The sequence below is a fragment of the Corticium candelabrum genome, chromosome 2 (assembly GCF_963422355.1).
Source record: "Corticium candelabrum chromosome 2, ooCorCand1.1, whole genome shotgun sequence".
Classification (NCBI taxonomy): domain Eukaryota; kingdom Metazoa; phylum Porifera; class Homoscleromorpha; order Homosclerophorida; family Plakinidae; genus Corticium; species Corticium candelabrum.
Genome location: NC_085086.1, coordinates 11051143 through 11071397, shown reverse-complemented (window position 1 = coordinate 11071397; position 20255 = coordinate 11051143). Strand labels below are relative to the sequence as shown.

Genomic DNA, 20255 nt, shown 5'->3' with positions numbered 1-20255 from the left:
CTCTGGTATTAGACTGGCCCTAATTAATTTAACGCGTTGCTCGATATTACAACGAGTTTGTTTTAAATAATAGTGATGGTTAAAATTTAGTGATAGATTTTAGTTTTTCTCTACTGTTTAGTACAGTGTGTACAGTAGTTGCTACAGTTTCACTAACACTTTTAGCTTTCCAAACTTTTAAGCAAGAGGAACTTGTTTACTAGCGCATGCACGTGCTCAGCGACTGCGTAGAAACATTGACGTACTTTTGACGAGACTAGAAATAACACACAAAAATGTAATTGTAATTGGATTAAAAATTAACAAAGAAGCAAATAGTATGCTATAATATCATGTAACACACCTGTTTCCAAGTGCACATAAAATATTAAAAATATCATATGTTTGTGTTTGCAGCAGCATCAATTGTGAAAGCACAAGATAAGTAAAATGACGTACAGTACACGTAGCTACATAAAATTGTTGCAACAGATGCTCTAGCTAGCAGCAGTGTTAGGTAGCATGAGTCTACAGACAAGTCTCATCCGTAGACGACAGGAGTTTAGTCTCATCAGTATTCCAGTATTCGGTCTCAAAATCTCGAAAGAGATGAACACATTTGACACATGGAATACAGCTGCAACGTTCGACTCCTCTAGTGTGATCATCATGGCAGTTGGAACTGTTTCGTCTCACAGATATTTCGCATTTCATTCGTCTACAAAACTTGCGAATTGAACGTAAGAAGTTCTTTCCCGTCAAGGTGTAGATGAAAGGATTAGCTGCTGGACCGATTGAGATGAGAAGAACACTTGTCACAGTTGATTTGTTTAGCCAAGAATCAGAAATATGTTTGAAATTGCCAAAAGCTGTTATCCAATGTAATACTGTCGTAGGAATCCAACATAAATTGTTTAGAAAAACAATTAGTCTCAAACTCCATCGAAGTTTGTCTATGTCAGATCTTTGTGTTGCATTTGTTTGAGAACCTGCTCTAAGAAGTAGTAAACTGAGCAATGAATAGTGAAAACCGCATGCCAACGTAAGAATAGTATTCATAGACGCTACGAATAGTCCTACGTTTACGCCACTGATAGCGAAACTTAGTCCGCAGGTACTACTTTTGTAGGTGGTAGTATGGTTGCCATGTGTTTCTGAATATGTAAAATTACGACAAAAATTAAATCCATTTGACTGTGTCCAAGCACAACGTCCAAAAATTTCGGCAATTAGTTCACTGTTAGAATGCACGTAACTAGTACTTCTGTAGAAAGTACTGTTAGCGATATTGTCATATAGAGACGTATCTTGTAACGGTAGACTAAACCAAACAGATTCAAAGCTATGTTCAAAGGTTGCAAGTCCCATCACAATCATTCCAACAACAGCCACATATTGAAAAGTAATTGCAAAAATCAAGCCTCGCCTACGAACCAGTGAAAAGCAAAGAGGCCACCATTTTGGATCAGACAATGCTTGACACGAGTAAAGAGCAATATTGAAAGTAGCCCACTGAGCTGTGGAGCAAGAAAACCAAGATAGATACGCGCTTGTGATGCACAAATAGCTTCGCTCTGTTTGATCTTGTTGAAATTCGGATACCAAAGTCTCCAAAAGAATCAAGTGAACACAATACAAAAAGTCTGGAATTGCTAGCATGATGATGAGGATTGAGAGAGGAGACGATCTCTGATCTTTTTTCTGTACAAGTCTCCACACCACAACCAATATGTTACCAATAATTCCAATTGAAAGTAACATCCAAACAATGACATGAAAGATGTCGCTGGATAGAACTAGAGATACATAAAAATAAACAATAAATCACTTGCTAACTTTCCTTTTGCTTCTTACCGTCTCCAGAACGCTCATAATAGTTAATCTCTATTCCATAGCAGGCGCGGATCCAGCATTCAATTTCGTTTAGTGCCCAAGTTAATATTAATTAGATATTTGAACCTCCCCAATTTAATATTAATGAGAAATTTGAACTTGATATTGTTGCTAATATTAAATTTAAAGAAGAACAATACGACTTGGGTTAGTAGCACATTTCTAATATCTGATGATGTGTGCTGATTTTGACACGTAACTTAGTAGTATACTATTATATAGATAGGCTACCGAATATCGATGCATGCAATCCACTGATATCTACTAGTAGAGCTGCGAAGTTTCACACTTTCTTAGCAGGTATATACTCGTACCCAAGTACCTGTCAGAAGCACTGAGTTTCCGCCCATTTGTATATCCTATAAGCCCAAGATCATATGGCGGATCGACTGCATCCAGACCATCCAGAGGAGCATGCGATGGTGCTGCAGTTCTCCTTGTCGGGCCTTCAACTTCAGTATCTGGTAAAGTGTCGTTACTTGTGTTTTGAACCTCCAACCGAGGTACTTTAAACCCGAAGAGCTCTAAACTTGACTGCCGCTTAGACATCGCCGCCAAACATCCGGGAAGAACGTCCGGGAAATGGGTGACACACCCCCTAGGGACCTTGGTGCCCGGGCACCTCGGGCCTTATGGTAGATCCGCGCCTGCATAGCCTTCTGTCTGATTATCAGTTTCGTTACCAATAGGAAAACGACTAGAGGTACGGTTGCTCACTTCCTTCATAATCTAGCTACCACTGTAACTAGACCAGTGACATATCAGTTGTGTTATATTAAGCTAAAACTGCCATAACTAACCTAATGCAGACGACTCAATAACCGATGACTCACGAACGATCGCTTTGAGTACAATGATCACGTGCAGGTCGAAGGAAACGCCGCCTATTTTATATGTATACATTCTTAATCGGTTTCAGTACTTAATTAATTAGGGAAACTTTTGAAAAACGTTTTAGCTTTAAAATTTTTATATCCCGTTTCAGCTGCAGTAAAATTTGTACGAGATGTGTTTGTTTGTTGTTTGTCTAGCTAGTGTTTGTACGACGTATAGATACGTTTCGTTGTGAATGTAGAAGTATAGCTTTACCCCGCTATTCCCCAACATCACGTGCAGCAAAACACGTATGATATAATGAATTCAACAACTCGCGCAGTCAGCCCCTCCTCTTTTGGAAATCAAAAAGAGAGGGGCTGGCTGCGCGAGACTACTGTACCATCAACCTGAAAATATAATCAGAAGAAATTACGCACAAGCTTGAGAAGTAAAAGCTTAACGTATACGGTGTATTGTAATTTGTTTGTACTTTTGGTTTTATAAAACTACTCGACTGCTATTTTACTTGTGACAGGCATACATCAATAAATTATTTAAATATCCTAAATTAATTAATTAAACAATTTTTGCAATTACTATTAGTGCAATTATGTCAAACATATATTTTAATTAATTATATTAATTAAAATAATAGAATGTTGTATAACTTCAATAAAGATAATTGTCAAAATAGATATTTTATAATTTACGCGTTTCCTAACATTTGAGATTAATTATACAAGTTTACCTGTAGTAATCACAGCTAGTTTGTTACGAGTGTCTAGAAGGTGGAGAAAAGACTCTAGATGATTGGTTATATGCACGTGAGCGCAAAACAACTGCTTGCACGTGAGTTTCAGAGTGTACAGTCTAGTTGGCATTTCTTGGTTGGTGACGTACATAGACTAGCCTCGTACCCAGACTCTCTCGCGCTAGTCATGTCTCGTGCCCGTATGACACAGGCCTGGAATTCTAATGCGGGCACCGGACAAGACTAGCGCGAGAGAGTCTCGGGACGCGGCTATACATCGACTACTTGGAGTAAGTCTAGCTAGTGGAGTATGCAGACAACAGACACCGTGCACGTGGATAACGAGTACCAGTACGAACTCTCTGGAGATGGTATGAAACATAGGAACTTCAGCGCTTTCGATCTTTACCAAAACATTGAGCGTTGCATGTTTCTATCCAGTTTTGGCCAGCGACATCTTTCATGCAGTTGTTTGGGTATTACTTTCACTAGGAATTATTGGCAACATATTGGTTGTGGTGTGGAGACTTACACAGACAAGAGATCAGAGATCATCTCCTCTCTCGATTCTCATCATCATGCTAGCAGTTTCAGACTTCTTCTATTGTGTTCACTTGCTGCTTCTCGAGAGTCTAGTAACTGAATCTCATCTAGGACAACAGAAGCTTTGGGCACAAATCTCTACGAGTTATGTGTGCAGTACAAGCGCCCTTCTGTCTTTGTTCTCTTGCTCTACAGCTCAGTGGGCAACTTTCAATATTGCACTTTACTCGTTTCAAGCAATGAGCGGATGGTGTTCTCGTTGTTGCTGTTCACTAGTTCGCAAACGAATTCTGATTATCACAATCATCTGTCAGATTATTTTCGTCATTGCTGGTATTTTGTCGATGCTTGCGGTTCATCAATATTTTGATGATCCTTTTTTGTTTGTGCCACATGAATATGAAGACGTAATTAACTACGAAAACAACACTTGGATACAGAATTACCGTTACTCAAGGCGTGAACAAATTACCGAGATTTTTGGACGTTGTGCCATTGTACAGTCAAGTGGACTTGATGCTTGCATAAATATGACCGAAACAATCTCACATGGCAGTCACACTACTGTCATTAGAAGTATCATTTGTAGTGAAAGGGCACATACCGAATATTATGACTATTGGGGAGCAGCTGTGGCATGTCTAAGTACTGTTCTTACATTGTCATCTGTTGTTCTCTATTTATTCTTGTGCGTCACGATTCGCAGAAGATCTTCTCGTGCAAACGTAACAAGTACATCTGACATACACAAACTTCAATGGAGGTTGAGTGTAATTGTTATCCTAAACACTCTTTGTTGGATTCCTACAACTGCATTGCATTTGATGTCAGGAATAATTCAAGTGTCACCAGGTGGTCCTAGCGATTCTTGGTCAAGTGATTCTACTGCAGCAAATGTTTTTCTCATCTCAATGAGTCCAGCAGTTAATCCTCTCATCTACACTTTTGCAGGAAAGAACTTTTTACATTCAATTCGCAAGTCTTGTAGACAAATGAAATGCGACATATCTGTGAGACGAAACGATTCCAACTATCATGGCGATCACATTAGAGGAGTTGAACGTTGCAGCTGTATTCCATGGGTCAGATGTGTTCACCAAGGTGAAGACAATCATCCAGACTACTACAATACTGAAGATACTTCCGACTGGAATTCTGATCAGAGTAGACTCCTACCGTCTACCGATGAGTCAAGTGAAATTACCTAACAGATTGACATTACCTACAGGCTACTATTGCATGGCTAGAGCAACAGGGTAACTAGTTTGGATGCGTGCCATTACAGTTTACTCGATCATATTGTATGCAAGGTTGTATGCAACCTTTTCGTAAGTAGTATACTGTACGAGCAAGCAGAGTGCTGGCTCTGGACTACACTTTGCCATTAGTGTGCTGCTTGTGATCTAAAAATAGGCGGGGCAAACCTACTTCTACATTCACAACGTTGCCTCCGTCAGTTTTCCAGTGACGACTGTCATTTGCCGACTTGACGCGACCACAAACCTGAGCCAGCCTGCATAATGCGTGGGTAGTGGGCGGTGCCCAGTCCAGGAGAACCGACTGGCGCAGATCCGGGACTTTAGACCGTACTCCATCCTAACTCACCTTTGACATGGATAACCACGGAGATTTAATGGAATAAAGGGAGGGAAAAAGGCCTCCCAAGTACGAGGTCATCCGACATCGGGATGAGAGGGTGGGAAACGAAAAGAAATACACGCACTCTGCGACGCTTGCTGCGCTGTGGCGGGCGGGATAAGTCACTAGCAATGCGTATGATCCGTTCATCGTAAGACCCTCGTGAGCCCGCTGTGTGCGCGTGCTCTCAGCAGCGCATCTTCGGACAAATTCAACTACGTTAGCTGGTTCGTTAATTAATTAAACTCCCTACATATAAATGTGTTTTGGGACAGGTAAACTAGAGAAGTAGCAAACAAATAATTTTTTGATTCTCTTGTAGCTGGAATAAACTGCGCCTGATCAGCTAGGCGATTTTGAAAGCCAAATGCTTGGTCTCTCAAAATTCCCCCAGCCATCTAGATATAATCTACTGAAACCGCGAGTACGAATGTGTAGGATGCTTTTGAAAGCCAACTGTTTCCCGACACTCGTTTATGTTGAAACAGAATAGAATTGCATATATAACAAACAGACAATAGATACATTCATAAATCTGTGACATATTGAACGGGGTGTAAAGGTAATGCACACTAGAGTGTCTGGAGTGTGTCTATCAACTAGAACAGTAAAGAAATACGTCTAATAGTTACTAATCAATTAGACTTTGATCAAAAATTAAACTTAATAAAATGTTTAGTAAAACTTTAAAGACATGCCAAATATATTATTATGTCTATTGCTAGTTCTATATTCTATTTTTTAGAGTCAATCCGAGTTCGTATCTATTCATTTCGATCTACCCACCTCATCACGAGCTTTCGATTAGGTGCAACTTTCACCTTCCTACGCACGCTCTAGTGTTGGGATATTACAAACGGTTTGTTCGTTTTTTGAACAGATTCTAGTAGGCATTCCTTTGGTTGGTGACATACATAGAGAGTATGCAGACATTTCCAACAGGCACCGTGTATTTTGACTACATGTACGAATACGAGCCCTCTGGAGATGGTAAGAAACTCTAGGAAAGTAAAAGCTTTCGTTATCAAACGTTGAGCGTTTGTTTTCTATCCAGTTTTGGCCAGCGACTTGTTTCATGCGGTTGTTTGGATGTTACTTTCGATTGGAATTATTGGTAACGTATTGGTTGTGGTGTGGAGACTTGCACAGAAAAGAGATCAGAGATCGTCACCTCTCTCGATCCTCATCATCATGCTAGCAATTTCAGACTTCTTATATTGTGTTCACTTGATTCTTCTCGAGAGCCTAATGACTGAATCTCATCTAGGACAACAGAGGCTTTGGGAACAAGTCTCTACGCGTTATGTGTGCAGTACAAGCTCCGTTCTGTCTTGGTTCTCTTGTCTCACAGCTCAGTGGACAACTTTCAATATTGCAGTTTACTCGTTGCAAGCAATGAGCGGATGCTGTTCACGGTTTTGCTGTTCACTAGTTCGTACAAGAATTCTGGTTATCACAATCATTTGCCAAGTCATTTTTGTCGTGGCTAGTATTTTGTCCATGTTTGTGTTTTCGCACTATTCTAGTATGCCTTTCTTGTTTGTACCACCTGAATATGAAGACGTCTATAGTACAAATAACATAACCTGGATAGACAATTTTAGTTACTCGAGACGTGAACAAATTACCGAGATTTTTGGACGTTGTGCTTTAGTTCAGTCAAGTGGTTTTGCTTCTTGCATCAATTATACCGAGTCAGTCTCACAGGGCAACCATATGCATTCTACTGTCATTTACGAGGGTACTTTCTGCGTTGTAAATTTTGACTACCTTCTAGGAGCAGCTGTGGCATCTCTATGTACTCTTCTTACATTGTCATCAGTTGTTCTCTATTTGATAGTGTGCCTCACGGTTCGTAGAAGAGCGTCTCGTGGAAACCTAACAAGAACATCTGACATACACAAACTTCAATGGAGGTTGAGTGTAATTGTTATCCTAAACTTTCTATGCTGGATTCCCACAACTGCATTGCATTGGACAGGAATCTTTGTCCGGTCACAAAATAATCTTGGTGATTCTCAGCTAAACGATTTTACTGCAGCAAATGTTCTTCTCATCTCAATCAGTCCAGCAGTTAATCCTCTCATCTATACATTTACAGGAAAGAACTTTTTACATTCAATTCGCAAGTTTTGTAGACGAATGAAATGCGACATATCTGTGAGACGAAACAGTTCCAACTACCATGACGATCACATTAGAGGAGTTGAACGTTGCAGCTGTATTCCATGTGTCAGATGTGTTCATCAAGATGAAGAGAATGATCCAGATACTTCTGACTGGAATTCTGATCAGAGCAGACTCCTGCCGTCTACCAATGAGTCAAGTGAAACGAGCTAAAAAATTCACATCAGCTAATGTTGTATGGCACAGAGTAACTGTTTTCAATGTGTGTCATTGCATTTTACTCGGATATATTGTATGCAAGGTTACTCTCTAGATTGTGCGAATGTACACTCATTAATGAAGTCAAGTGACATCTAGTCTAGCAGTGACATGGTTTTGAAAGAGTGGCACTCTCTGCTTGCTACTTTGGGCGTATGTATATGTTTATATACTCTGCTTGTTAAAATTCAATAAAAATACATTTTTCGTGTTCTGTGCAAAAGGTTGATAATTGATGTTCCTACGCGTTGATGAGTGCCAGTTAGGGAACAGATGTATACATGTTTGTCTAAGTTACATCATCAACAAGTACCACTGCTCCATCAGCAGTTACATACAGTCTACTTAACCCTTGCATGGTAATTTCGTTACATCACGTTCAGGCATGACAGTTGGTTTATTACAATACCACTTGACTAACTGGCAACACAACACAGACAAAGTAACACTTTCTCTTACGGTTCATTTATATTTTAGCCAGTCATTGCCATTTTAGTGCTACACGTGATTTCCTAAAATAACGTGGCAATCATTTAAGTCTATATTTAGAATGAAGCGTATACATACGTAAGACATGCAGGTGGACTGAAAGAAGCAACAAACATCCTAAAACCGAATACATTCTACTAGTGTGACTAACTTATACAGTAAACATACGGTAAACGAGTTTGAGAGCCTTCAAAATTATTACCCTTAACGAAATACTAAAACCAAATAGACACAAAAAGTTTCCCTAAATTCCTTATTGTAAATTAATTGATGCTAAAAGGGACTAGACATGTCTAGGACCGTGATGGTCTATAGCGACGCTACTTTGCATGTCCTGTCACCGTAAGATTGAAAAGATCAAAGAACTGGAAACCATGGACTCGAGATTTTGCTTTTTGTAGATTTATAAATTTATATAGACATGAGATAATTGGTAATACAGTCTTTACATTAGTTATAATGCTTGCTATAGTGTCTAGCATCTTTATAATTCTAAAGTTTGAATGTAAGCAAGCGGGGATTGTTTGCATGCTTTCACGTAATTAGCGCGATTGCACGTGAGTTTCAGGGAATGTTTGTGACGCGCGAGCGCTGCACGGAGGAGCGAGGCGAACGCCTGAGGACGAGGCTGTTCTGTGTCTGGAACATCGGTAACTTGCAATTTAAGTCCAGGTTTCGCTCATGCGGTTAATTGACTAATTTGCGACTTGCTTCCTAGTAGGCTATGACAGAAAGCAGTGGTTTATCTAGATAACGAATCCAATATTCCAACAATAGTCTATCCGTTTCATTACTGGTACGAGTTATCTGGAGAAAGCAAGTAACGAAAAGACTAACAATGCACTTAGAAATTATGGTGATTTGACGTGGTTTTTAGTTTTGGCTAGTAATGGTTTCCATGTCGATATTTGGATGTCACTTGCCATTGAAATTATTGGCAACGTATTGGGTCAGTGGATGGACCGGCCATTTAATTATCTACATTTCAATTTTCATGTTTTCAGTTTTTAATTTGTAATTTTTATTTAATTTTTTAAATTTTTGATTTGTAATTTTGTAATTTTCAATTTATACTGCAATATCTGGTTGTGCAAGTTGAGGGCGTGTCTTCCCTGGGAATTCCCTCAATGATCAGGTGTGAGATCTAGCAAGGGTGATGATGTCTACAGTTTGTAAATTGCTTTCGTACATTTGGAAAGCCTATAGCTTTTGACGTTCAGAGAGTTTATTTATCGATACACCGTGCGGAGGTAGCTGTTTGCGAGAGGAGAGAAAGGCGTGGCCGTATGGTCTCACACCCCACCTAGCTAGTGATAAACGATTTGCTTCGAAGCTTTCATGGCTTCTAGTCTGGTTGTTTGTGAGAAGAGTTAGCTAACCCCATGCGTGGCTAACAATAAACGTCGAAACAAATCGCATTGCAGCTCTAGAAGAGTACGCACCACCGCTCGATAGTAATTGGACGGGTCGACTGTTCTCTCACACCGCAAGACATTCTTGGGTAGACTTTCGCAGCCTCCACTACAGTTGCTTTGTAAGCGTCGTCTACGTTAGGTCACCTCAACTTGCATCTCTCATATTGTTTTTGCCTAATATTATGAAGAGTTCGCTAGGCGTGGTCACACCGCCTCGGCTCTAGTAGAGGAGGTCGTATCAGTCAGTAGTTGGCAATCGTTAGTAAAATCATTTTAGTGTGCGTGTGGAGACGACGGACAGGCAACGACGGTTAACTGGACCATTTGACATGGTGACCATTATTCGAGGAACGCAAAAGCTGCCAATAAAATTGTCGGACGTGAGCAGTTTGCGACTGTCTCGAGTTTTCAAGGCAAGTCAAGTTGTAGACGGCGCAAACAACTTTACATGTTAAAAAATCCTACAATGTTAACTAATTAATTAAGGTAATCGACAAAATTCAGTGTTGCGTATCACTGTGTAGGTAGAAGTCATTTAGAGAGGATGACAACGAGATGGCAATATTTTCTCAGACCGGAGGTCAATTTGACGGACTCTCGGCTGGTCATCGCTATCAACTCTACGGCGACCCGCTCTTGGAAAAGTTGAATGTGTCCGATGCCTCGTCGTTTTCGCAAAGTCGTCGCCTACAGCTGCAGCCAGTTGTAAGTGTAACCAGTGAAGCAAGTCACCATACTGCTAGGACCACAACAGGTCCAGCACCCGGATCTTCATGAACTCCGGCGCCGTCTTCCTCTTGGTCTGCGTTTAGATCGGTAGCACCGAGCAGCAAGAAAGCGCGGTCGCAATCTGCAGTCAGAGAAATCAAGAAGAGTGTTGACCTGTGGGGTATGGAAGTCACTCGAAACAAGCTGCAGCTAGCCGACTGCAGATGTGAACGTACGCATCGACAATGACAGGCCAGATATCATCGAGTGACACGGTAGAACTCGATCTACAATCATTGTCTAGCACTATTGAGTCCAGTAGTTATGTCTAGCATTGAGATAGTAGTCTACTTAGTAACTAGCTCTAGCTGTAGCTGACTACCTATGACCATACTTCTTCAGTTGTAGCCGCACACCACACGCTAGCTAGTTGAGTCAATTAATTGAGTTGAGTTGAGCAAATAGAGATCAGTTGAGTTGACTTCAACTAGAGTTCAGAAGGCGTTCACGATGGACGTGCATGTCTGTTTACTTGATGAGTTGTGCGACGTCATGCAAATGAGAAATGTGACCTGCTATAGAGTACCACGCCCACCCTTGTAAACGGTACCGGTACCGTGTACTACATCTAGAGTGTGCCCGTAATAGCGCGCCCGTGAAAGCGCGCAGTCTACTACTTAATTAATTGTAGTAGGTTGACGATTTCGATGTTTTAATTGTGTCTCGATTTTTCCTAGACAACAAACGTCGTTCCGTATACTTCGTCACCGCAGTTGCCAACTCGGCGATCCGCTAGCTAGTGGGAGCCTATCTTGCATAGCATTTCCCTTCCAACCGGTTTAGCTACGGTAAAGGTAGCGTGTTGTGTACAATGCACGTACCTACACAGCTAGGGACCGCGGTATTCACTGGCACGACGTTGTGTGTCAGAGCGGAGTTGTCAAGAGCTGCCAACGTGGTTTGACACGTGACGGAAAGTGTGGGTTGGAAATGTGATCTCCTGAGACACGCGTACGAAAGGAAGCCCCGCTGAGACCTCCTCCGCTGAGACTCCCGCTGTGTCTAACATCCTTGGTTATTTCTATTTTCTATTTTCTATTTTCTATTCATGTTAGAAATAGAAAAGCGAACTGCGCGTTCAAGTTTCTAGTTTTGAGCACATAGGTGCCTAAAAAAATCAAACTTTTAGAGGATAAATCTAAAGATCACAAAAATCAAACATCAAAAGATGAAAAACCATTTTACAAAAAATAGAAATAAAAGTTAAAAATTAAAAGTTAAAGGTAAAATTTAATAAACACAAAATTTTAAATGAAAATGCAAGCAAAAAATTACAAAATTACTAATTAAAAATTAAAAAATTAACTAAAAATTAAAAATTGAAAATAAAAACATAAAAATTAAAAAGAAAAATTAAATGGCCGGACCATCCACTCACCGAACACACTTTCTAGAACGCATGTGTAACTTCTCATTACTAGCATTTACATTCTACATGGCCATTCTAGTCAATGCCATTGACATGCCGCACGTGATCTGGGTGATAGCAGGGCAAACTACATTCAGAATGCTATCCGTGTGATAGGTGAGGGAGGTGGGTTGAAAGAAGCAGCAAACAAAGAAGTCCTGAAACCGAATAAATTCTATTGTGGCTCAAATGAATTAAGCACATAACAAACGATCCCAATGATACGTCACTGGAAATTACTCTGACGAAATGATGAAACCGAAGAGAATGTGTGGGACAATTTTGAAAGCACAAAAGATTCCCTAAATTCTTTTATGAACCATTGGTAAATGCTTAACACTATACAAATGTTTGTCATGATGACAATTAACTAAAGAACATGCAGACGGGATATAGCTTTTGGTGGATTTATAAATTTGTGTAAACATGAGATAATTGATAATAGAGTCTTTGCACTTGCTAATGTATGCGTATGCTACAGTGTCTAGAGCGTTTCTGTCAAATACAGTGGAAATTAATTAAACGCGACCATAAGACAGCTTGTGATTGTAGTGATAATTTCCTATTTTGTGCAATGACTGATCAATTACACTTTAAATTAAAGTCTAACATCTCTATAATTTTATAGATTCGAATGTAAACAAGTGGGGATTGTTTGCATGCTTTCACGTAACTAATGTTTGCACGTGAGTTTCAGGGAACGTTTTGCTAATTAGCAGAGCGGCTTCGTGTTATTTGTTTCAGACATTGGTATCTTGTAGTCGTCGCAATTGGTGAGGTGCGACAGTTTTAGTGTGAGAACACAACTGATTAGCCACTTGCTTTGTCGCTAGACCGTCATGGAAGAAAGTGGGGGTGTCTCTGTTATTGATGAAAAGAACATTCCCACATCAGACTACCCATCATACGATTTCTACGAACCTTCCGGAGATGGTAAAACACCCAAAAAATGATATTTATCAAACGTTCATTTGTATCTCTAGTTTTGGCCAGCGATGTTTTCCATGTCGTTGTTTGGATGTTGCTTTCGATTGGAATTATTGGTAACATATTGGTTGTGGTGTGGAGACTTGCACAGAAAAGAGATCAGAGATCGTCTCCTCTCTCAATCCTCATCATCATGCTAGCAGTTTCAGACTTCTTCTATTGTGTTCACTTGCTTCTTCTTGAGGGTCTAGTGACTGAATCTCATCTAGGACAACAAAAGCATTGGGAACAAGTCTCTACGCGTTATGTGTGCAATACAAGCTCCGTTCTGTCTTGGGTTTCTTGTCTCACAGCTCAGTGGGCAACTTTCAATATTGCAGTTTACTCGTTTCAAGTACTAAACGGATGGTGTTCTCGTTGTTGTTGCTCACTAGTTCGCAAGCGAGTTGTGGTCACCACAATCATTTACCAAGTTGTTTTGGTCGTTGCTAGTATTTTGTCCCCGTTTTTGCTTTTTCTATATGTTGATGTGCCATTTTTGTTTCAATATGAAAGCAGCTGGGTAGACAGATCTAATGTCCGTTACTCAAGTCGTGCACAAATTACTGCGATTTTTGGAAGTTGTGCTTTAGTTCAGTCATGCGGTTATTTTGGTTATTGCATCAATAGTACTGAATCAGTCTCACACGGCAATTACACCACTGTAACTAACGATCTCGATGGTATCTCTTGTGAATTAGATGCTGGCCTCAATCCTTTTCTAGGAGCAGCTGTGGCATCTCTATGTACTCTTCTTACATTGTCATATGTTGTTCTCTATTTGATAGTGTGCCTCACGGTTCGTAGAAGAGCCTCTCCGAGAAACCTAACAAGAACATCTGACATACACAAATTTCAATGGAGATTGAGTGTAATTGTTCTAATAAACATTGCATGTTGGATTCCCACAACTGCATTGCATTGGTCAAGAATGGTTGGCATGCAATTTGTAGATATAGATTCTACAGAATCTCGGCAATTTAACAATACTACTGCAGCAAATGTTCTTCTCATCTCAATCAGTCCAGCAGTTAATCCTCTCATCTACACATTAACAGGAAAGAACTTTTTACATTCAATTCGCAAGTTTTGTAGACGAATGAAATGCAACATATCTATGAGACAAAACAGTTCCAACTACCACGATGATCACATTAGAGGAGTTGAACGTTGCAGCTGTATTCCATGGGTCAGATGTGTTCACCAAATTGATGAAGACAATGATACAGATCCTTCTGACTGGAATTCTAATCAGAGCAGACTCTTGCCGTCTACCATTGAGTCAAGTGAGATCAGTTCTAGATACTGCTTGAATAAACAGACAGTATGATTGTTTTCAATGCGTGTAACTGTCATTACACTCTACTTTTATTGTATTCAAAGTTGCTGATTAGATTTGCGCATGATCAACATATGATGTTGAATACTAATTCTAGCCGAACGTAAGAAGACTGCTTTAGCACCTACATCGAGTGCCAGTCCTAGACCACATTTTCAAATTTATTTTTTTCTTGAAAGAGTGGCAGTCTAGATACCTTTGCTTGCACGTTTAGGTATGTGCTAGTTCAATGCATTTCTCATGTTCTTTGCAAGTTTGATGTTTCTACGCGTTGATCGAGGGATGCCAAACAACAAATTCGGAATCGTTGTACATTCAGTGCATGCCTTAACCGTATTTCTTTGAATAGAGGCCTCCCTCGAATTGAGGCCGCACCTAAAGTCAGCAAAGTTACTGGCCACGCCCATATCACTACGCGCATTTGTCTCTCAATTATAACATAATAGTTATTTATGGTAATTACAGGCTAAACCTGCCCCTTCAAAAGCGTCCAATTATGTCAACAGAAAGAAATGTGACGTTCAAGTATCAACGTGTCACGGTGTTTAGAAACTCAAGGCCGCCCTCTTCTAGAGGCTGCAGTTCCGTAACCTTGTTAAAAATAGAGGCCGCGGCCACTATCTAAAGAAATACGGTATGTTACATCTTCAATAAGTAGCCACTAGCGGTAACACTATCTATGCTTTTTGCTAACGTTGGTGATTATAATACTAATACTAGTTGCTATCATTAATCAATATATAGGATGTAACTACATTGTGCAGCAGTCTTTTCTAGAATGAGTTATGCAAGTTGAATACTTTATATATATAAGTTTTGTTAAGTAAACATGTTCTTAAATTTTTAAATCTAGAATATGCTGGATGTGTAACTGGTTTGCTTCTGTGTGCTTGGTTCTATTTGTTTTGCAATTGTGTTTTAGTTTGATGCATAGTTACCGTCTTTTTCTAATCTAATTGTCTTATTGCTGTCAACAAGGTCGAGCTCTTGTTGATTTTGGAGCTGGTGCTCGTGACACCGTCATTCCTGCTCACAAAGTTTTCCAACGCAAAGATTTGATATATGATCGAAGATGCGACTTGATTGGCAGAGGAGGTTTTGCTGATGTATACAAAGCAGTCTTACAGGGAAACACCGTCGTTGCATTTAAGATACCATTCATTGGAGGACCTCGTTTTACAGACATGTACGTGTGTGTGTGTGTGTGTGTGTGTGTGTGTGTGTGTGTGTGTGTGTGTGTGTGTGTGTGTGTGTGTGTGTGTGTGTGTGTGTGTGTGTGTGTGTGTGTGTGTGTGTGTGTGTGTGTGTGTGTGTGTGTGTGTGTGTGTGTGTGTGTGTGTGTGTGTGTGTGTGTGTGTGTGTGTGTTCAAGTCACAGTGATGGCGAGCTATGGCATAATTTCATTAAGCAAGAAACTAACACACATTTGCTTCTCTCGACCCAGGAGTATAATTGAGTACCTGGTCATTGACTGGGGTCCTAAGCGGCCATTGGCTGTGACGTGACATCAGCCACTGGGGTCCTGGTGAGACTTCGGGTGCTCACACCACAGTTGGCTTCACAAGTCGGTGCTCCTGCCAGTACCTGGCTTGCTCCAGGAGTTTGCTAGCGCAGGCCCAGAGTTCCCTGAGTAGCGCACAGGGCCCAGCTTAACAGCCGGGTGGTGTGACCTCTGAGAGGCAGCTCCTGACATTTAGGGTTTTTAGGTGTGTGTGTGTGTGTGTGTGTGTGTGTGTGTGTGTGTGTGTGTGTGTGTGTGTGTGTGTGTGTGTGTGTGTGTGTGTGTGTGTGTGTGTGTTTGCGTGATAAATTTATCCTTTCGTGTTTCTTATTTCTAAATTTTCGTTATTTAAAATATCGTGTTTTGTAGAGAGATGAATGGCATCATGAAAGAATCTTCTATTTTGCTGGCTATTCCTTCTCATAAACATATTGTCAAGATTTTTGGAGTTTGCATCGATTCTCGTCACTTCGGTATCGTTTTAGAGTATATTGATGGTGGAGATCTTTCCAGGCTGCTTTCTTCTCACACATTTGTCCCTTACATGAACAATTGGAAGAACAAGCTGGATATGACTTGTCAGATAGCTGATGGCATGACACATCTTCATGGCCTTGATCCACCAATCATTCATCGTGATCTGAAACCAAATAACATATTGGTTAAAAAGTCGTCAGCTAAATACACTTGCAAGGCAATTATTTAACATCCATCATCGTCAATATTGGGCGTAAGCTTTCATATTTCTGCTTTTTTGTTACAGATCTCTGACTTTGGATTGGCAAAATTACGAGCTACAACTACAACTGCAGCTTGCTACACGGGAGATGGAAGTACTTTACATGCAGCTGGTTCTTTAGGATACATTGCACCTGAACGATACGGATCTGTTCGCCTAGATATGCCAGCGTTAGCAAAGTCAGACATTTACAGGTACAATACATCGATTTATTAAATTACAATATGTGTGATATAGAATTTTCATGTTCTATTTATGTTGTTTGACAGTTTTGGTGTTATTCTATTTCAATTCAGAGAGCGCATCTTACCATTTGGCGGTTTGCGCTTGTTTCGTTTATCTTGTAACGATCTTTAGTGATACAGTTTAAATGTGACTGTCTGTGTAGAAGAGAACAATGCTGTAGTGATTGCATTAAACATCAGAGAAGGAACACCATTCAAGGTTCCAATAAAACCTTGTCCACATGGATATGACGAACTGATGAGAAGTTGTTGTTCAATGCAAACAGATGATCGACCAGCTTTTGCAGGTACTTATGACGTTTGTCTTTATTTGTCGGTCAGCTTGTTGTTTTATTATTTGCACGCAGATATATTGACTAACCTGCAGGCGATGTTGCACGACACTGCTGCGTGACGTCATCACAAACTGTGCTTGATCTAGAAACTGCTGCGAATGCAGATGTTGTCCGGTCTTTCTGTACTTATCAAGTCGTTTTACATTTGAGCATTTCATAATCGTAGCATGTTTGATTGTAATGTGCACCATGGAGTTAGAGTAGTACTTCTGTTACATGGATAGTATAACATAATACAAAAAAAGTTCAGATAAATATTGATACCATGCTAGCTTCAATCAGTCTAATGTCTTCGATCGCTGGAAGCGTTGCGAAGGGTGACGAAACGTACAGTCTACACGGAGCTGGTGTGAGCGTGTATTCGAATAAACTGGAAGGTGTAGCGTTCGCGTCATCAAGAACTTTACGCGGAGGTCGGTCCCTCGAGAGGGGACTGTGCACTGCAGTGACAAATTTGAGTAGCCACGGACATGCTCCGTTGCAAGCACAGAGGTTTGGTATAGAAATCAACTTTGTAGCATAAAACTTCTGATACCAATATGCGCTCTTACAGAAGAACTGAACACAAACTCAACCCTACATATCAATCAACACTACCTCGTTGGTGATATATATCAGGCCTAGCAACAAGCAACTGTCCTTATTCGATATGGTGGTGTTGGTCTTCGGAAAGCTAGCAAGACTTCATCCGCAGCTTTTGTTGGAAGTTGCAACTCATCGCGTCAACTTTCAAATTGACTGCTACACAACTTAATGCCTCAAGCCCAACAACGAAGAAGCCCCTATTTCTAATTGTTGGCGATGAAAGTCTTGATCTTCTCATTCTCGACGAAATTCAAAGTAGACAACATCTGACAACCTTTAATTAATACTTCCACACATGAATGGCCGTATATCATTAAAGTAGACACAACATGATTTGCAGAAGTGTTTGGATGACAATCTCACGTCCACCATGGAAAGAAAGTGTCAAAGCTTAAGAGATCAAGCAAGGCGTAGTGAAAGCCATATCGTCTCCTCATTCAGGGGGTTGGTTGAGAGCAATTCCTAACCGCAGTCTCGGCCTAGCCACGACCCTCCAGGAGTTCACTAGAGCTTTACGGCTTCGCCTTGGAATCTCTGTATGTCCAAATATTCCCAACTTAATCAGATGCAACTGTAATTATGTGCTAGATGAACATGGCGATCACGCCCTAGCTCATGATCAGTTATTCTCGCGTAGCCAGACCCCTTTCCGCCGCGTCTTCCCCGGCGAAATGGGGTCTGGTGAACAGGCTTTGATGTCGCTGTGTGCCGCGTAGCCAGAAATCGGCTATCTAAAGACCGGATTTAGTTTCTTAAATGCTTCACTAAAGACGAGACTGGTATGCAGCAGTGCAATCCTATCTCATTAGCTTCCCTTGTTTCGTAGAGAACAACTAGAAGACTACAGCTAGAGTCGTTGCTGTTTGTGAAATCTGCATGTCTACAGCAACAATTAAATGCGGCCGCGGAAACGTTGACGTCGGCAGGCTCGACGTCGTGCGTCTAGCGTTGTGCGCTTACGTCACAACGGAGACTGAATGCGAACGCACTGAATGGATGCGAACGTACTCGATGCTGTTTGCTGTTTTGACGTCTAAAGCGCTCGCGGACAGTCCAGAGTGAGCGATATCTGGTCCTGGAATTGAAGGGCATGACGTCTTCGAAACAAGATGAGTCGTCCTTCTGTGTTTGGGTAATCATCTCACGTGTTTTGTGCATTGCTTTACATCGAGTACGTTCGCATTCAGTCTTCGTTGTTACACAAGCGCACAAACGCTATGTACTACGTCGATCATGACAGATTGCCTAGAAGATGGAAGCCTAGGCCTGTCGACGTCAACGTTTCCGCGGCCGCGTTTAATTAATTGTTGCTGTAGACATGCAGATTTTACAAACAGCAACGACTCTACCTGTAGTATTCAAGTTGTTCTCTATGAAACAAGAGAAGCTAATGAGATAGGATTGCACTGCATGTATATCAGGCTGGTCTTTAGTGAAGCATTTAAAAGACTAAATCCGGTCTTTAGATAGCCGATTTCTGGCTACACGGCACACAGCAACATCAAAGCCTGTTCACCAGACCCCATTTCGCCGGGGAGGACGCGGCGGAAAGGGGTCTGGCTACGCGAGACTAATGATCAGTGATGGTCCTTTGAGAAGAAAACGACTTGATGCTCTTTGTGACATTGTTTGCTACTGCATTCTCAAGAAAAACTCTGGTACTCGCCGTACAGCGTTGCTCAACTCAGTCCTTTGACAGATCGAGGGACATTCACCACCCCGACTTTCCTCAGGGCAGACCTGCATACTTTGATGTGTCTATAAGAAACTCCTTCAATCCTTTTCAGATAATCAATGCTGCAAATGAAGCTGGTGCAGCTGCCAAGTTTGGTGAATCAGAAAAAGACAACAGACACGACGACAATGTAACAGCAGCAGATGGTTTTTTCTACCCTTTGGTGGTGCAAACCTATGTATATGCAGTATGGTCAACTCACAGCCTGGAAGTCATCAAATTTATTGTAAAAATCGTCTTTGCTTAATTAATGGACAAACTCTTTGCAACTTGCATGAGCAATTGTCATGCAGATTATGGCAATACAATGTAAAGTTGATTTTAGAAAAATTTGCTTTAGTTGCTTTTGACGTTGACTCTTTCAATTACGGTGTGTATTCGTTGTCACTTTCATTTAATTAATGCAGTTCAGACAGAATGGTCGCGTTTGTGTAAACTGCTCTAAGTCCAGACTATCTAGAGAAGTTTTATGCAAGATTTCCGTGTGCAATTGAAACAATTAATTGGCGAGCATAGCGATACTTCTAATCCGGGTCGCAAAACAGAAAGGGGCGTGGTTCTATAGGGCAATCCTTCGAGCTCTTGGTATGTAAATATCCGTGTGTACACACGAACCTCAAATTTCTCCTCCCCACGACCATGTTTCATTATAAGACCTACTCCAAAAAATCGTGTCCGTGTCCGACTACAGATCAGTGTAGGAACGATTCGTGCATGTGACCAAA

At 40.8% G+C, this 20255-nt stretch overlaps 4 protein-coding genes across 7 annotated transcripts; 3 read left to right on the top strand and 1 right to left on the bottom strand.

The window, feature by feature from the left end:
• Positions 1–269: 269 nt before the first annotated feature.
• Positions 270–2731, bottom strand: LOC134198538 (uncharacterized). The gene is made up of 2 exons (XM_062667951.1): positions 2673–2731; positions 270–1775 (listed from the first exon to the last, which is right to left on the bottom strand). Exon 2 carries the CDS (start codon positions 1738–1740, stop codon positions 508–510), a length of 1233 nt encoding a protein of 410 aa, XP_062523935.1. The 5' UTR covers positions 1741–1775; positions 2673–2731; the 3' UTR covers positions 270–507.
• Positions 2732–3554: 823 nt separating this feature from the next.
• Positions 3555–5396, top strand: LOC134198578 (uncharacterized). Its single transcript, XM_062667996.1, has 2 exons — positions 3555–3810; positions 3881–5396. The coding sequence occupies exons 1-2, from the start codon at positions 3750–3752 to the stop codon at positions 5188–5190; spliced, it is 1371 nt and encodes a 456-aa protein (XP_062523980.1). The 5' UTR covers positions 3555–3749; the 3' UTR covers positions 5191–5396.
• A 967-nt stretch (positions 5397–6363) lies between these two features.
• Positions 6364–8218, top strand: LOC134198424 (G-protein coupled receptor GRL101-like). 3 transcript variants are annotated; one of them, XM_062667818.1, is made up of 4 exons: positions 6364–6428; positions 6501–6610; positions 6675–7069; positions 7147–8218. In XM_062667818.1, the coding sequence occupies exons 2-4, from the start codon at positions 6544–6546 to the stop codon at positions 7171–7173; spliced, it is 489 nt and encodes a 162-aa protein (XP_062523802.1). In that variant the 5' UTR covers positions 6364–6428; positions 6501–6543; the 3' UTR covers positions 7174–8218. The 3 variants fall into 3 exon arrangements, with proteins under 3 accessions (XP_062523802.1, XP_062523801.1, XP_062523800.1); XM_062667817.1 differs by having other exon boundaries at positions 6675–7536; positions 7602–8218; XM_062667816.1 differs by having other exon boundaries at positions 6374–6428; positions 6675–8218.
• Positions 8219–12779: 4561 nt separating this feature from the next.
• Positions 12780–17443, top strand: LOC134198253 (uncharacterized). Of its 2 annotated transcripts, XM_062667613.1 has the most exons (9): positions 12780–12858; positions 12919–13018; positions 13069–14337; positions 15369–15576; positions 16261–16585; positions 16655–16824; positions 16900–16949; positions 17019–17162; positions 17223–17443. In XM_062667613.1, exons 2-9 carry the CDS (start codon positions 12925–12927, stop codon positions 17267–17269), a joined length of 2307 nt encoding a protein of 768 aa, XP_062523597.1. In that variant the 5' UTR covers positions 12780–12858; positions 12919–12924; the 3' UTR covers positions 17270–17443. The 2 variants fall into 2 exon arrangements, with proteins under 2 accessions (XP_062523597.1, XP_062523598.1); XM_062667614.1 differs by lacking the exon at positions 12780–12858 and having other exon boundaries at positions 12924–13018; positions 13079–14337.
• Positions 17444–20255: the final 2812 nt, after the last annotated feature.